The sequence below is a fragment of the Oncorhynchus tshawytscha genome, linkage group LG13 (genome assembly GCF_018296145.1).
Source record: "Oncorhynchus tshawytscha isolate Ot180627B linkage group LG13, Otsh_v2.0, whole genome shotgun sequence".
Taxonomy (NCBI): domain Eukaryota; kingdom Metazoa; phylum Chordata; class Actinopteri; order Salmoniformes; family Salmonidae; genus Oncorhynchus; species Oncorhynchus tshawytscha.
In genome coordinates, this window is record NC_056441.1 from 60,992,418 (window position 1) to 61,009,981 (window position 17,564).

The 17,564-nt window shown below is 44.5% G+C and overlaps 1 protein-coding gene across 5 annotated transcripts; it reads left to right on the forward strand.

Moving 5' to 3' along the window:
* The first annotated feature begins 18 nt into the window (after positions 1-18).
* Positions 19-17,548, forward strand: LOC112265425 (spartin). 5 transcript variants are annotated; one of them, XM_042296091.1, is made up of 8 exons: positions 19-133; positions 5,940-6,760; positions 8,727-8,924; positions 10,539-10,686; positions 10,821-11,015; positions 13,408-13,566; positions 13,875-13,965; positions 15,245-17,548. In XM_042296091.1, exons 2-8 carry the CDS (start codon positions 5,942-5,944, stop codon positions 15,486-15,488), a joined length of 1,854 nt encoding a protein of 617 aa, XP_042152025.1. In that variant the 5' UTR covers positions 19-133; positions 5,940-5,941; the 3' UTR covers positions 15,489-17,548. The 5 variants fall into 5 exon arrangements, with proteins under 5 accessions (XP_042152025.1, XP_024298474.1, XP_024298475.1 ...); XM_024442706.2 differs by lacking the exon at positions 19-133 and adding an exon at positions 5,212-5,490; XM_024442707.2 differs by lacking the exon at positions 19-133 and adding an exon at positions 5,212-5,490 and having other exon boundaries at positions 15,284-17,548.
* The last annotated feature ends 16 nt before the right edge of the window (positions 17,549-17,564 follow it).

A 17,564-nucleotide genomic window follows, 5' to 3' on the forward strand; every position in this document is an offset into this window, starting at 1 on the left:
TGTCTTAGCAGATCGACCCACGGTTTCGTTTCTAAACTTGTTTACCCTCGCTCAAAATGACAACGCTAAAGTTGAAACTGAAAGACGCACCATTGAAAAGTTGACAACACCTAGCTAGCAAGCTAAGCTACCGGTAGGTTAATGTAACTAGTGTGTCACGTGTACGCTTGACCAAACTATATAAATCAATCAAGCCATGCTATGAATTTAGCTAGCTAAATAAAGTATCTGGTTTGGCGGTGCACAACAAGGCAAATGCTGTTAACCAATTAAAATGCTTTGATGTCCCTTCCGGGGTGTCTCAAACTCGGGTAGGACAAACTCGGTTTCTTGGGATCCCCCTACCCTAAACTTAACCCTTACCGTCTCCTTAACCACTTAAAATGTCAACTTCAATGGGAGGTAGGAGCCCAGATAGCAAGAACCCTTTCAGATCCTTCCTTTTTTTGTGTGTTTCTAAGCTCTGTGATCTTTCCATACTTCATTTTTTAATTGTTTTCTTGAACCTTTACTTAACTAGGCAAGTCAGTTAAGAACAAATTCTTATTTATAATGACGGCCTACCCCGGCCAAACCCTAACCCCGACGACGCTGGGCCAATTGTGCGCTACCCTATGGGACTCCCATTCACGGCCGATTGTGATACAGCCTGGAATCGAACCAGGGTCTGTAGTGACGCCTCTAGCACTGATATGCAGTGCCTTCGACTACTGCGCCACTCGAGAGCCCCTTGCTTGCTTTATTCTTTAATTTTCCCCCCAATGTCTTTCACTGTGTTACCTTCACTGAATCACTCGCAAAACGTCTACAGGACACTGCACTTACACAGGCTTGCATGAAAGAAACGTTTTTTTTCTCCATCCTCTCTTTATGCACTGTAGCTGCATGTTTTTACTGTGTCTGATGAGAGCTGTTGCTCTTCCGTGAGGCCTGAGGGAGAGAGAGAGGGGTCACTGAGTGTCCTCCATCTGCAGACCTCATCACTCAGGCCCCTCGTCCCTCAGGCCCCTCTCTATACTGCCACCTACTCTCAGGCCCTCTCGTCTTTATACAATTTTATACAATGCCTTCAGAAAGTATTCAGACCCCTTGACTTTTTCCACATTTTGTTACGTTACAGGCTTTTTCTAAAAATGGATTTTAAAAAACAATTCAGTAATCTACACATAATACCCCATAATGGCAAAACGAAAACAGCTTTTAAGGCATTTTTGCAAATGTATTACAAATAAAAAACTTAAATACCTTATTTACATAAGTATTCAGACCCTTTGCTATGAGACTTGACATTCTGCTCAGGTGCATCCTGTTTCCATTGATTATCCTTGAGATGTTTTTACAACGTGATTGGACATGATTTGGAAAGGCACAAACTTGTCCCACAGTAGGTCCCAAAGTTGACAGTGCATGTCAGATCAAAAACCAAGCCATGAGGTTGAAGGAATTGTCCGTAGAGCTCAGAGACAGGATTGTGTCGAGGCAAAGATCTGGGGAATGGTACCAAAACATTTCCGCAACATTGAAGGTCCCCAAGAACACAGTGGCCTCCATCATTCTTAAATGGAAGAAGTTTGGAACCACCAAGACTCTTCCTAGAGCTGGCCACCCGGCCAAACTGAGCAATCTGGGGAGAAGGGCCTTGGTCAGGGAGGTGACCAACAACCCGATGGTCACTCTGACAGAGCTCCAGAGTTCCTCTGTGGAGATGAGAGAACCTTCCAGAAGGACAACCATCTCTGCAGCACTCCCCCAATCAGGCCTTTATGGTAGTGGCCAGACGGAGGCAACTCCTCAGTAAAAGACCCATGACAGCCCGCTTGGAGTTTGCCAAAGGGCACCTAAAGACTCTCAGACCATGAGAAACAAGATTCTCTGGTCTGGTGAAAACAAGATTGAACTCTTTGGCCTGAATGCCAAGCGTCACGTCTAGAGGAAACCTGGCACCATCCCTACGGTGAAGCATGGTGGTGGCAGCAGGGACTAGGATACTAGTCAGGATCGAGGGAAAGGTAAACAGAGCAAAGTACAGCGAGATGAACACCTGCTCCAGAGCGCTCAGGACCTCAGACTGGGGGAATGGTTCACCTTCCAACAGGACAATGACCCTAAGCACACAGCCAAGACAACACAGGAGTGGCATCGGGACAAGTCTCTGAATGTCCTTGAGTGGCCCAGACAGAGTCCGGATTTAAACCCGATTGAACATCTCTGGAGAGACCTGAAAATAGCTGTGCTGCGACGCTCCCCATCCAATCTGACAAAGCTGGAGAGGATCTGCAGAGAAGAATAGGAGAAACTCCCCAAATACATGTGTGCCAAGCTTGTAGTGTCATACCCAAGAAGACTTGAGGCTGTAATCCCTGCCAAAGGTGCTTCAACAAAGTACTGAGTAAAGGGTCTGTCAACAGGTCTGAATACTTTCAGAAGGCATTGTAGATAGGCTACTTTCTATTATAGTTTTCTTGGTAGCCTATTGGTGTTCGTTGCTGTAAATGGAACTGTAGGTGTTGGAAACGTGTTTATGGTAGGCTGGCATTGCTTAATTGATTATGTGGGTTGAATTTGATTCACAGAAGGGTATTGTGCCATATCACAACGTGTTGCTGAACTCATGAGCGAGTGGGATGATTTTCCATGTTTGAAGCGGGCCTGTATTGGCCTATTTATTTGGCAAGACAGCTGTGCATGGCTGCATCTCACTGCTGTGGGCCATGTTTTGGTTATTTGGATCTCCATTCGCCTTTTTGTTTACTGTTAATGTAACTAGCCTAAATATAGATTGTCTCATGTCTTTATCGATCTGATATTTTGTTGAATAGGCCTACTCCTTGGTACCGCTGTTTTGATCTGTTTGCATTCGTTAGCTTTCGCAGTTGTGTCGGGATTCTAAGCCAAACTGCTATTCAGTATGTTTGTTTCCATGCATGGATAACTACGTTACTACTTTCTGCTTTCAGTTTGCATTATTTTGGTAAGGCAGCTGTGTGTAAGGCTGCATTCACTTAGGCTGTTTGTAATAGGTGAATTGCCCTATCTATCTTGTAGCCTATATTGAATACCAGAACAGCCTAGCTGTCCATTGTGCTGATACAGAGGCTACATATTTCAAAAGCACTCAATGATCTCGGAGTCTCTGCATTTGAACTTTATGTTTATTGTGGTATGGCGTGATTATATATATATATATATATATAAGTATAATTCAATATAATTCCAATGCATGGACCCCCAAATTGCCCCCTTAATCACTTGACGCCGTGTCTGGGCTATACCCTCGTCTATTGCCTGCACTAACCATGGAATTGTGTGATGACACAGCCAAGTATTGCGCCATCCGTCGGGTTCAAACTGTTTTGGCTTGGTCTGCGCTCTGCTTCATAACGATTTAATTAGCCTACATGTCATTTTTTAAAATGTATTATCAATTGTTGCTAATAATCTTCAGCAACAACCACATGGCTTTAACTGCGTTTACAGAGGAAGCAAATTAAGGTAAATAAAATTATGTAATTAAATGGAATGATAATGTAGGCTAAACCAATTGAAGGGAACTAACAGTACATTGGCAGTTGGATCAATATGTGTTGTTATTAGGCCTACTGATGGTCGATACTGATCGTGGCTAATATTTAACATGATAGAAATAGGAAGCAGAAAGTTAGGTATCCTAGAATTAAGACATTCAAGAGTGACCATCCCTGTAAGTTAAAAGGCTGTACAATTTACATTTCGCAGAATGGCACAGCATTTCATAAACTTTACTGTGGGAAATATGTCGATATGTTTCACTTTGCTGCCATATGGCTGTCATTTATATTTACAATTCTCTTTTCCAAACAAATGACTCATTTACCTAGATCTTATCAAGTTATACATGACAGTAAATAGAGAATGGTGTTATTTCTAACGGAAAAAAACAAAGTACTTGGAACCGCTAGGTTCGTTAGACCTTATTCATGGTTTCCTTGCGCGTAAAGGTGGTGGAATTCTGAGGGAATTAAGTAAAGGTCAGAATACAGCATATCTGTGGACACACCTCAGCCACACCTTCATTTACTCGATCTCAACCCAAAATGCTATTCTCATGCTTAAATTCAAGGTCAGAATATGCATAGAGAGAAAAGTGCATCAAAAGGGAATTATGTTCCATTTATGCGGGCTTAACTTGGGTTGGAATCAGGCCCATGGTGAACCATAGTTTATAGCCTAGGCCAACATGCACAAAGATAATAATTCTGATCATTCTGGATCTTATTTTGACAGGTTGCACATCAAAATATAAATCATGCATTCCCTGAATATGTTATATGAAATAGCTTACTTTGACTTATAAACTACCATCTCAGTTGTCTTACTTAGCACTGGGGGAAAAAAGTCTAGAGCCCTGCCACTAATGTAAAGTAACTGTCAGAGTTCAACAGTAAATTGGCCCACATAGTATACTAAAGGCATATAAATGGTAAATTACTTGGTAATAGGAAATACAATTACTTTACATGACAGAATTAAAAAGCCATTTTGGACTGACCATTGTAGACATTTTCAAATACATACAATTTGAACGTTTTATATCACCAAATTTCAACCTGAAATCTTTTGGACATCAGAGCAATGTTGAGGGAATCCTATTTGAGTCAGAAAAGGATACTCATATGATAGGTAAGATATACAAAACCTTGCAGAAAGCCTATCCAATTGACAATCTCTTAGAACAAATAAACTATTGAAACCAAGAACTGAGATTGGCACAAGATGGAGTGTTGGAACCTATAAATTACAGTTAATAAAAATGTATGCTTAATCCAGTATAAACGAATGTATAGAATGTATTATACAAGATACAAAATTCAAACATCGTAGAGTCATGTCTTAAGTGTAAAACTAACACTTAACTCAATAATGAATGCATAGCCGCTGGAAGGATGGGTGCTGAGGGTGCTGCAGCATCCCATGATAAATAACAATTAAAGAATACATGTTTAATGTCAAATGTAGAATAAAATAAACTCACTAAATTAGTGCATTAGGCCTTTATTACTCCTGTATGAGCAGAGGGCACTCCTTCCCGCAGCTATGCCCCCATCAGATTCTCTTTGCTCTCACTTTGTCAGGCTGGGGCAAAGTGGAAAACGGTGGCCCTTCTGTCAGGGAAGAGCAATAGTGCCCTCCTCTGGCTCTCATCAGTCTTATCGTGACTTACTTTATGACTTTGAACTGTTTGTCTCTTATACTTCGCCGTAGAAAAGACGTGTAAACACAGAAGATTACAAAACTGTTCCAGAATTCCACCAGTTCAACTCTTTGAGGGTCGGGGATCTCGTTCTCGCTACATTTTCTTTTGTTGATTAGCCTAACATGGTTGTTGGAGGCGCATGACACAGAACCTTCCCTTGCTAGAAAAGCTTGAAATCTAGTTCAGACTGCTAAAAAGGCAGACGTCAGACGTTGATCACATTCACTTGACAGGAGCTTGTCGTCTAACGTTAGCGGGTAATGATTTATCAGATTAGATGGCTTTTGATTGACAAAATGTTTCAAGTTTTTTTGTTTTCATGATAGCTAGCTAGCTACCGAAACCCCAGGGGTAAAGTACACACAACTAGCTAACTAATTGGCTTGCTTGCTATTCAAGCAGGGGATTTAGATGTTATTACCTGATAACTAATACGTTACTCTCGTTGCAAACCTAGCTAGCTAGTTACAGTAATGGTATTGCTTGCCTTTGACTTTATGCATAATTCATGTAAAGAGCTATGCTAGCTAAATAGTTAGCTGTTGTTGAGATTCTCAACTGTTGCTTCCTTGAATTGAGCTATTTAGCTAGCTATTGGTAATGAATTCTTAGCATTTAACCTTTGCCAGTTAGATTGCTACTTGTGGTGTGAACAGATCCTTGTAGAGATATTTCAGATGGATGTATTTTCTTGTCTTCTTTGCAGACATGGAGGAAGCCAATCAAGATGCCTTTGACAGAGCCAGGCTGCAGGTGATTAAAGACGGCTATGAGAAGGCCTTTGAGTGCATCAACAGGGGCCTGACCGAGGATGAAGCTGGCCACAAGGCCCAGGCCCTGGCCCAGTACACACAGGGACGCCAGCACCTCATCAGGGCCATCAGTGTGCCCTCACAGGGGCATGAGTGTGTGGGGTGCTCCTGGGAGTCAGCCCGCCAGATGCAGCACAAGATGCAGGAGACTCTGAACAACATCACCACTCGATTGGCGGTCCTAGAGACCAGCCCAGACCCTGAGTTCCCACCACCTCTAGATGCCTCTAATGGAGTCCCAGGGACAGCCTCTAACTCAAACCTCTACCCCAAACTGGAGAAGGAGAAACCAGAGCGGCCGTCTCCACCCAAGCTGCTGATGACTAACCGCCAAGGTGGAGCTGTGGGAGGCAGTGTGTTTCCCTCCTTGCCTCTTTCTCCCACTAGACAGTCTGTGGTGCCTGGCGAGCTGCCCCCAGCCTACTCTTCCCAGGCGGCTGACGGCCACCTGACTATCTCCTACGGGACAGAGTCTGGAGAAATGTCGCTGGTGGGAGAGGAGTTCTACAGCCACATGTCCCCCTCTCCCCCCTCTCCTCATAGCCTGGGGGAGGATGGAGAGGAACTCTTCTTCCTGCCTCACGGGGTACAGATATTCTTTGTCACACCTGACGGCCAGGTCAGCGCTCCCTCCTACCCAGGGTACCTGCGGATGGTCAAGTTCACCAGCCAGCAGTCAGAGAGAGTGCCCAACCGGCCCCCAGCCTTCCTGCAGGTAAGAGGGATGTGGGGGGATGGGGTGATGAATTCTAGTCACTGTCTACTGTGGGTGTTGCCATTTACAGTGCCCTCAATATAGTTTCAACACTTATTGTATCTCAGCATTTCAGTGTATGATGAAATCACAGGGTTCTTGGTATCTGTTTCTTTGATCTTTCTCTGTATCCGTTGTGCACTCTAACACGATTTTATCATAAGTGATTTGCTCTGCCTCTGCTCATAAACTCCCTCTCATACAGAGGTGTTTGTGTGTGTGGTTGGTGTTTAGAATAGGATTGGGCTCGTGTATATGTGGGATAGGCTAACTAATGGTCTGTGTCCTACATCATGTGATTAGTGACTCAGTGGCCCTAATCCCAGGCAGGAGTTCTCTATGATGTCATGGTGGGAAACCCCAGTGGCCACTCTGTCAGGTTTACAGATACCTGTGTCACAACTAGTTACAGCAAAGAGACAGACAGGGTGTTGAATCTTCCCTGTGTTTTCCTGTATGTAGGAATGTAGGCCTAGTTGAGCCAGATTATAGGGGGACGGTTTCCCTCTTTGGTTTCCCCGTCCCTGTGGTGTCATGACAAGACAGCAGCAGCATAGAGCCAGAGGTCTGTCTGCTGCCTGCCACATGGACAGAATATTACACCAGCACCACTAGTCTTTGAACAGAGCCTGAGATAGATAACACAATCACACAGACACACACAAACACCCCACGCTGTGTGTCTGAAGTGAGTAGGACAGTGGAGAAGGTTGTCCCCTCCTCAGTAATACTGTCCCCATGCTTTCCACACCTCAGCACTGGACCGACTCAGACTAAAGGACTAATGTGACTGAATGGCCCGTTGATGCACTGTAGAATTACATGGCAGAACGTTTATGTCAGACCGTAGTATTTAGCACACATGCACCTGAAGTGTGTAAACATGTACTGAGACTGGTGATAAGATAAGGAAATGGAAATAATACAACTCTTATTAATGTTTCACCAAGGCCTGAATGTATTCAACAGCTGCATGGCTATGTGGGAGTGTCAGAGATAGTGGGAGTGTCAGAGATAGTAACAGCCCACTTGATGTGTTTGTCTTCACAGTGAGTTAACAGTACTGTATCATGGAGGTGGGGTGGGTTGGGGTCGACTTGTCATTGTGGAATATACCAGTAAGCCTGGTCTGGGGAGGGGGGTTAGGTTAGTCGTTCCGTATAAACTCCCTGTACTGTCTTGTGTGATTGGCTGTACTGTTGATGTGTTCCAGGTGTGTGATTGGCTGTAGTGTTGATGTGTTCTAGGTGTGTGATTGGCTGTAGTGTTGATGTGTTCCAGGTGTGTGATTGGCTGTAGTGTTGATGTGTTCCAGGTGTGTGATGGGCTGTACTGTTGATGTGTTCCAGGTGTGTGATGGGTTATATTGTTGATGTATTCCAGGTGTGTGATTGGCTGTACTGTTGATGTATTCCAGGTGTGTGATTGGCTGTACTGTTGATGTATTCCAGGTGTGTGATTGGCTGTACTGTTGATGTGTTCCAGGTGTGTGATGGGTTATACTGTTGATGTGTTCCAGGTGTGTGATTGGCTGTACTGTTGATGTGTTCCAGGTGTGTGATTGGCTGTACTGTTGATGTATTCCAGGTGTGTGATTGGCTGTACTGTTGATGTATTCCAGGTGTGTGATTGGCTGTACTGTTGATGTGTTCCAGGTGTGTGATTGGCTGTACTGTTGATGTGTTCCAGGTGTGTGATTGGCTGTACTGTTGATGTGTTCCAGGTGTGTGATTGGCTGTACTGTTGATGTATTCCAGGTGTGTGACTGGCTGTACTGTTGATGTATTCCAGGTGTGTGACTGGCTGTACTGTTGATGTATTCCAGGTGTGTGATTGGCTGTACTGTTGATGTGTTCCAGGTGTGTGATGGGTTATACTGTTGATGTATTCCAGGTGTGTGATTGGCTGTACTGTTGATGTGTTCCAGGTGTGTGATTGGCTGTACCCACTGATGGCCACTGACTCCCCCGTCCTGCTGTGTAACACAGGGGTGTTCATGTTCCCCGACATGATGGCGTCCGCCCCGGGGTCCTACGTGGGCGTTGTGCTGTCCTCTGAACTGCCTATAGAAGACAGACAGCTGTTCCAGGACCTGCTGTCCCAGATGACAGACCTCAGGGTGCAGGTGAGCTGCTGAGGCTGTGTCTCAAATGGTGCTCTATTCCCTATATAGTGCACTACATTTGACCATGGCCCATAGGGTCCTGCTCTCTGACTGGCTCATATTAAGGTGTCTGGTGGTCCAAGGAATAGTAATATAATATTAGTAATAGAATTATAAATCTGTCTCTCTGCCTGATGCATTTTTGCTGATTTCAGGTGTATTTGAGTCATTGTCACACCACACCATGACACGTTACCTTGTGCAGAAGGTTATATGGACTTTGGATGAAAAGAATGACAGGGTTGCCTACATCCATTCTTAATCAGCAGTTCAGATTCAGAAACAGCGACAGTTTGACGTCATTCCCAAGCGTTGTTCTGTGTTTTCTTATTTCCCAGCCAATGATCCCAGTGGAATGTAAGATTCAAATTAGGGATTTATCCCAAAACGGGCCTTTGAACAGAGCCTGGTCAAAATAGTGGACAGCATAGGGAATAGTGGTCCATTTCGGACAGCCTAGATTTAATGCAGTAGTAGATTAACATGAGCTATTCTGCTCTCTCTAGCCTCAATAACGATTCAGTCTGATTGGTCAATATTTGATTGGTCCATGATGTTACTAATGATGTAAATGCTGCTCTATTCTGGTGTGAAAATTACTGCTTGCTGCTGTAAGGCACTCTACTTCGCCTGTGGGTCTTGGGCCTTCTCAATGTCTAGGGCAGATACTGAGGGTATAGGGCAGACACTGTGGGTCGAGGAAGAAATTTCCATGTTTCCCAAATGGCACCCTATTCCCTACACAGCACACTACTTTTAACCAGAGCTCTATGGGACCTGGTCCCAAGTAGTGCACGATGTAGGATATTGGGTGCCATTTGGGATACATACACTAAAGGCTCTACTGCACTGCTTGCTCCCTGAATACGCCTGGCCTCAGCAGTTAGGGAATTTAGAACGTCAGGCAGATGAAGAGCATTAATGTGTGCTAATGCTCTTATCTGGCTAGAACACAACACGGCCTCAGTAGTCACTACAGTAATGGAGTCAGACGGGGGTTCTGTCTCCGAGCAACAGTATTCAGCCAGGTTTTAACTGAGGGCATGTTGTTGATAAACTACCTCTCACATGGACAGCTGCTTCTGGGATGGAATGCAATAAACAAGTAGGCGTTTCATGATCACATATTGACTATATGTACATTTAGGAGGTTGTGTCTCGTTGAGAATAGCAATGATGGTGTTGGAACAATGCCCCTCTGTCTGTTTTCCTCAAGCAAGGAGACATCTGAAATGTCTGGTGACCATTTCTTTGTTTGGAGAAGAATGAGACGTTGTGATCAGGATGGGGATAGAGGGAGAAGAGGCACCCTAGGGTAGCAGGAGGCTACTACTAGGAGGTTACTATGATGTGACTAGGAGAGTTAGGATAAGGCACTTGAAGTTACCATGAGGCAGGGTCTGCTAGGCTCCAGCTAGGCTATCCAGTCCTGTATTTGTTGTAAGAGGACCATGACAACAAAGCAGAGTTAATTAAACTTCTATGTTCTTCTGCCAATGCTGTACATGTACACCACCAGGTGTCATAAAACCGCTGTTTCAAAGCACCATATTAATACAAGTCCTGCTGCTGCAGGCTCCAAATGAGGCAGCAGACAGCATCAACCTGAGCCAGAAGGTGTCCATCGCTCCCCTCGAGGAAGAGGAGGTCCCAGCAGCTGCAGAGGAGGAGGAGAAGAACCTGCCAGAGTGGAGCGAGAAAGTGGCCAGCGGCATCCTCACAGGTCAGACCCAGGGCCCTAACCCCAACAACGCTAACCTTAACCAATGGCATCCTAACCCGAGGCTGTAGGGGTTAAGGTTAGGGAATGTATGCTGTGTTTCACTCACACCTACTGTGTTTGTTTTTTTCATCCAGGGGCATCGTGGCTGAGCTGGGGCCTGGTGAAGGGGGCTGAGTTCACTGGCATAGCCATCCAGAAGGGGGCGTCCAAACTGCGGGAGCACATCACCCCAGAGGACAAGCCAGCCCACATCAGCCCCTCTGTCTCCAAGGGACTGCATGTAGCCAAACAGGCCACCGGGGGCGCTGTCCGCGTCAGCCAGTTCCTTGGTGAGAAGCAGCTGAGTGTCTAATTCGTTCTGGTGTTGGAAGGAGTTGACTGTCTGATTGGTTCTGGTGTTGGAAGGAGTTGACTGTCTGGTTTCTGGTGTTGGAAGGAGTTGACTGTCTGATTGGTTCTGGTGTTGGAAGGAGTTGACTGTCTGATTGGTTCTGGTGTTGGAAGGAGTTGACTGTCTGATTCGTTCTGGTGTTGGAAGGAGTTGACTGTCTGATTGGTTCTGGTGTTGGAAGGAGTTGACTGTCTGATTGGTTCTGGTGTTGGAAGGAGTTGACTGTCTGATTGGTTCTGGTGTTGGAAGGAGTTGACTGTCTGATTCGTTCTGGTGTTGGAAGGAGTTGACTGTCTGATTCGTTCTGGTGTTGGAAGGAGTTGACTGTCTGATTGGTTTTGGTGTTGGAAGGAGTTGACTGTCTGATTGGTTCTGGTGTTGGAAGGAGTTGACTGTCTGATTGGTTCTGGTGTTGGAAGGAGTTGACTGTCTGATTGGTTCTGGTGTTGGAAGGAGTTGACTGTCTGATTGGTTCTGGTGTTGGAAGGAGTTGACTGTCTGATTGGTTCTGGTGTTGGAAGGAGTTGACTGTCTGATTGGTTCTGGTGTTGGAAGGAGTTGACTGTCTGGTTCTGGTGTTGGAAGGAGTTGACTGTCTGATTGGTTGTGGATGGGTGTGTTGTGTTAGTAGTTGATGATTTGTATGGTGGTGTGTGTTGTGTTATGACGGATGTGTGTTGTGTTATGAGTGGTGTATGTTATGACTGGTTGTGTTATGATGGTGTGTGCGGTGGTGTGTATTATGTTATGATGGGGTTCGTGTTGTGTTATGACTGGGTGTGTTTGTAGTGGACTGTGTGTGGTGGTGTGTATTGTGTTAGGACGGGGTTCGTGTTGTGTTATGATGGGGTGTTAGTGGACTGTGTGTGGTGGTGTGTATTATGTTATGACGGGGTTCGTGTTGTGTTATGACGGGGTGTGTTTGTAGTGGACGGTGTGTGGTGGTGTGTATTATGTTATGACGGGGTTCGTGTTGTGTTATGACTGGGTGTGTTTGTAGTGGACGGTGTGTGGTGGTGTGTATTATGTTATGACGGGGTTCGTGTTGTGTTATGACGGGGTGTGTTTGTAGTGGACGGTGTGTGGTGGTGTGTATTATGTTATGACGGGGTTCGTGTTGTGTTATGACTGGGTGTGTTTGTAGTGGACGGTGTGTGGTGGTGTGTATTATGTTATGACAGGGGGTTGTGTTATGACTGGGTGTGTTTTAGTGGACGGTGTGTGGTGGTGTGTATTATGTTATACGGGGTTCGTGTTGTGTTATGACGGGGTGTGTTTGTAGTGGACGGTGTGTGTATTATGTTATGACGGGGTTCGTGTTGTGTTATGACTGGGTGTGTTTGTAGTGGACGGTGTGTGGTGGTGTGTATTATGTTATGACGGGGTTCGTGTTGTGTTATGACTGGGTGTGTTTGTAGTGGACGGTGTGTGGTGGTGTGTATTATGTTATGACGGGGTTCGTGTTGTGTTATGACGGGGTGTGTTTGTAGTGGACGGGGTGGGGGTGTGTATTATGTTATGACGGGGTTCGTGTTGTGTTATGACTGGGTGTGTTTGTAGTGTGTGGTGGTGTGTATTATGTTATGACGGGGTTCGTGTTGTGTTATGACTGGGTGTGTTTGTAGTGGACGGTGTGTGGTGGTGTGTATTATGTTATGACGGGGTTCGTGTTGTGTTATGACGGGGTGTGTTTGTAGTGGACGGTGTGTGGTGGTGTGTATTATGTTACGACGGGGTTCGTGTTGTGTTATGACTGGGTGTGTTTGTAGTGTGTGGTGGTGTGTATTATGTTATGACGGGGTGCGTGATGTGTTATGACTGGGTGTGTTTGTAGTGGACGGTGTGTGGTGGTGTGTATTATGTTATGACAGGGTTCGTGTTGTGTTATGACTGGGTGTGTTTGTAGTGGACGGTGTGTGGTGGTGTGTATTATGTTATGACGGGGTTCGTGTTGTGTTATGACGGGGTGTGTTTGTAGTGGACGGTGTGTGGTGGTGTGTATTATGTTATGACGGGGTTCGTGTTGTGTTATGACTGGGTGTGTTTGTAGTGGACGGTGTGTGTATTATGTTATGACGGGGTTCGTGTTGTGTTATGACGGGGTGTGTTTGTAGTGGACGGTGTGTGGTGGTGTGTATTATGTTATGACGGGGTTCGTGTTGTGTTATGACGGGGTGTGTTTGTAGTGGACGGTGTGTGGTGGTGTGTATTATGTTATGACGGGGTGCGTGATGTGTTATGACTGGGTGTGTTTGTAGTGGACGGTGTGTGGTGGTGTGTATTATGTTATGACGGGGTGCGTGATGTGTTATGACTGGGTGTGTTTGTAGTGGACGGTGTGTGTATGGTGGCAGGGTGTGTGGGTAAGGAGCTGGCTCCCCACGTGAAGAAACATGGAGGCAAGTTGGTCCCGGAGTCCATGAAGAAAGACAAAGATGGACGATCCAACATTGATGGAGCCATGGTGGTGGCTGCCAGCGGAGTTCAAGGTACACGTGGTCACTGTTGTGGTTGTTATAGTCACTAGACTACTCATTGTATAGGACAAGACAGAACAACACAAACGTTGGCCGTGCACAGTAGATCACCTGCTGGCTGTCAACGAACAGTGGAGATTCAGGGGAAATTAATAGATAATGGCGGCCGATGTTTTATGGCCAGAGGCTATAGGACGGTACTCATGGCCGTCGTTCTTATTGGTCTGTCTTGTCCTGTAAGGATGGTTCACATGGATGATGTGCCCCCTTTTCTACCAAGTGTGTAGTCATTGTTGTGGTTCCTGTCATCCTACCTGAAGGCTTCGCTACCATGTGGACTGGCTTGGAAGTAGCAGCAAAGAACATCACCGTCTCTGTTGCCTCCGAAACCGTCAACACTGTCAAGCATAAGTAAGTCTTTCTCTGTACACTTCAACCAACGTGTTGTCTGTGCTCTTCTCATTCAACATGTCTGCGTCTCAAATGGCACTCGATGAGCCTATGGGTCCTGGTCAAAAGTAGTGCACTAAATAGGGAATGGGGTGCCATTTGAGACGCATCCATGTCAAAATAAGTAAAGATGTTGAAGTGTCACATACACCGGATAGGTGCAGTGAAATGTGTTATTTTATAAGGTCAGACATAGTAGTGCGGTGCTCATGGAGCAAATTAGGGTTAAGTGCCTTGTTCAAGGGCACATGGACAGATTTTTCACCTTGTCTGCTTGGGTAATCGGACCAGGGACCTTTCAGTTACTGACCCAACGCTCTAACCGCTAGGCTACCAGCCGAATGTGTTCTGTGCTCAGCTCATTCACCATGTCTGATTGGCAGTACTACTTGTTTGACTCTACATTTGCTCCTAGCTCGGATGTGTATGTCTGTTCTTTTGCTTTCTGGACCAGGTTTTGCTAGGCCAGGTTTTGCTAGGCCAGGTTTTGCTAGACCAGGTTTTGCTAGTAGACCAGGTTTTGCTAGTAGACCAGGTTTTGCTAGGCCAGGTTTTGCTAGGCCAGGTTTTGCTAGTAGACCAGGTTTTGCTAGATCAGGTTTTGCTAGGCCAGGTTTTGCTAGGCCAGGTTTTTGCGGTGTATCTTGCAAACACTCACTTGTGTTTTATAAGCAAAAACAAGCAAGCACTTACTGTACATTTCCCTCTTCCACTTATTTTTCAGATTTAGGGGTCTACAAAACATCTTAGACCCTCCTAATGACAAGAAGACATGTATTTAAAGCCAGCCTTTAATGAACCCTCCTTAATAACGAGCAGCATGGCCAAGGCTTAGCCTCTGTTTCTAGGTGGTCTGAATGTAAAGCTGCTAGATTCACCTGTACTCTCTCAACAGGCTACTCTTCTATCCTACTGGGCTCCCGTAATTCAACATGTGGCTGACACTGATTTCTCTGGTGTCTAACTAACCAACTCTTTTTCCTGACTTTATTGAAAACAATATAACTATTCCTAATACATAATCATAGTATGATGCACTTATTGAATTGATGTGTATTATCTGTAGAAATAAGTGCAGTCACCAGCCCCACAATATAATCAGTTGTATATTTATAGATTTATGAATAGTCAGACAACTTGAATAATTCTTTTGAATTCATGATCTGCATGGGTGGGGGCTTTAATGCTAGTTGCATGTTGCTGTCCTTGCTGTTCCCTGTAATTGCCCTCCTTCCTGCAGCCCTCCCCCTCTCAACAGTTGGTTGTGTGTGATTATAAGGTATGGGGCTGCAGCCGGCCAGGCCACAGACCATGCTGTGAACTCAGCCATTAACATGGGCGTCACCGCCTTCAACATTGACAACCTGGGCATTAAAGCTGTGGTGAAGAAGACTGGCAAACAGACGGCCGTGGCCATCCTGGAGGACTACCAGCTACGGGACCCTAATACTAACCAGAAACAAGTAGAGAAACGGGACAAATAGGCTCCATCCGGGAACAAGTCTACGTCCCAATTGGCACCCTATTCCATATTGTCACTACTTTTGACCAGACAAAATATAGAGAATAGGGTGCAATTTGGGACAGTCAACACCTAACGCCATGACACTTACCATAGCCCTTACCCGCAGTGCACTGGTGTAGATATGAGAGGTCTGGATAGGTGTAAGCAAATTGGCCACTTCTACCTGCATAGTCTGTCAAAGGGAAAGGCTGAGGTACTACCATATTGATTAAACATATCCTATTCTTTCAGATCTACCCAAGTGCCTAGAGTAGAGGCTAGGTTTGCTTCCAAAATGGCACCCTATTCCTGATTTATAGTGCACTACAAAGGGAATTGGGTGCCATTTGGGATGCACCTCATGTCCTCTTCCTCTCTTTCCTTTAGAGCTTTAATTACAACACGATTTGTATTCTTCTATAAAGAAATCTATCTATACATAAATGCTTTAGTTGACTAATAGCCTCTAGAAATGTTACCAGGGTTTGATACAACTGTTAAGCACTTTAATCTTCATAATGAACGGTATAATGACATTATAATAATGTCAAATATTATAGTAACTAAGATGGACGGTGTGTAGGTAGGCTGATGTATAATCGCTAAGTTATTTGTGTACAATGTTGGTGAGAAGAGGACACCGGAATTTGAAAAGTCACGTAGGTGATATGAATATAAACTGAAAGCAGGATTCTTGCTTAAATTTCAGATGGAACTGTTTGTTTCAAGACTACTGCTGTTGACCTATTGTAGTAACAGTAGTATTACTGCAGTAGTACTGTTCACAGTTAATGTATCTAGAAGTAAAGGTGTAACTGAGGTAGAGTTGCACAATTCTGGTAACTGTCCCAAAATCCCCAGGTTTTCCAGAAATTCTGGTTTTAGGAATCTGGATGTTCTGCTTATTCCCACCTAGTCTCTTTCCCCACCCGTAACCTGAGGCCAGCATTGGGTTCTGGGTTTCAAGATGAATTCACTCCTGATTCCTGGATGTTCCAACCAGGATTTCTGGAAAACCTGGGAATTTTGCAAAAGTTGCTAGAAATGTGCAAACCTTATCTGAAAGTCAAGGTGTATGAGGGGGAAGAAACGCAGCAGCATGCTAACTATGTGCTATAATAATACATGTTTGGGTTCCTTTAATCAATGAAATAATGTTAATGTGTGAAACAAGACGAAACCCAAGCATGCACCGGAATAGTTATATAGCCATTGAGGGTACTATATCAGATGGAACAGGGTTCTCTTAAGGTATACTCTTGTCATATGACTTTGTAATGCAGAGGAAAGAGTCAATCCAAACATAGAAGCAGTGGAGGTTTGAACTGGTTTGAGAACGGTCCATAGTTTGCTTAGTATGCCTTAATAACCAGTTACTACAGGCTGTATGCTACTGTAACCATAGGCCAAAGCAGCCACCTTACAGATAGCAAGCCCACGCTACTGTATTGTCCTGTGGTCCAGTTCATTATCTTTGAGAATCTATAACCTATCCTTTCAACTTGGTATCTGATTTACTTTTTAAAGCTGTGATATTAATTTTCTATGAAAGGACAAACTATTTTTTTTTTTCATGTGATGTAAAGAGAATCATATTCAATGTCATTAACATTTGGACAATTTTTTAACTATGACATCTGAAACAAATAATTATGGAAAAATGACAGATATAAATACATTAACAGTTTCGGCACAATTTGAGTGTGTTATGATTAGTGTCGTCATATATGTGTTATGTTGTCAACATACTGTATTTAACTTGTAATGCTGTCTACCATTCATTATTTACCTTGGGCTGATGTTTATTCAATGTGAATTGTCTTCAGTAATATTTCCCCTTCAGGGTTAAGTGAAGGCAAACTGTCTTTTTGTGTGAACTTGAAATCTCATGCAGTCATTAAATATACATCAGCATTCTCACAAAGTGGTTGTGATTTTCCGAATAATGGCTCTGTGCTTCTGTGGCCCTATGTGAACAAATAGTCACATGGTCTGATGATTAACCAAATATCTGATATGTAATAAAAAGCTATAGACGAATGTGTTGTATATCATC

Excerpts from the sequence above, each read along its gene's own strand:
- LOC112265425 (XM_042296091.1), top strand. The coding sequence starts at position 5,942 with ATGGAGGAAGCCAATCAAGATGCCTTTGACAGAGCCAGGCTGCAGGTG. Across the intron at positions 6,761-8,726 it reads GGCCCCCAGCCTTCCTGCAG|GTGTGTGATTGGCTGTACCC; the intron begins GTAAGAGGGATG and ends GATGTGTTCCAG. Across the intron at positions 10,687-10,820 it reads GGCCAGCGGCATCCTCACAG|GGGCATCGTGGCTGAGCTGG; the intron begins GTCAGACCCAGG and ends TTTTTCATCCAG.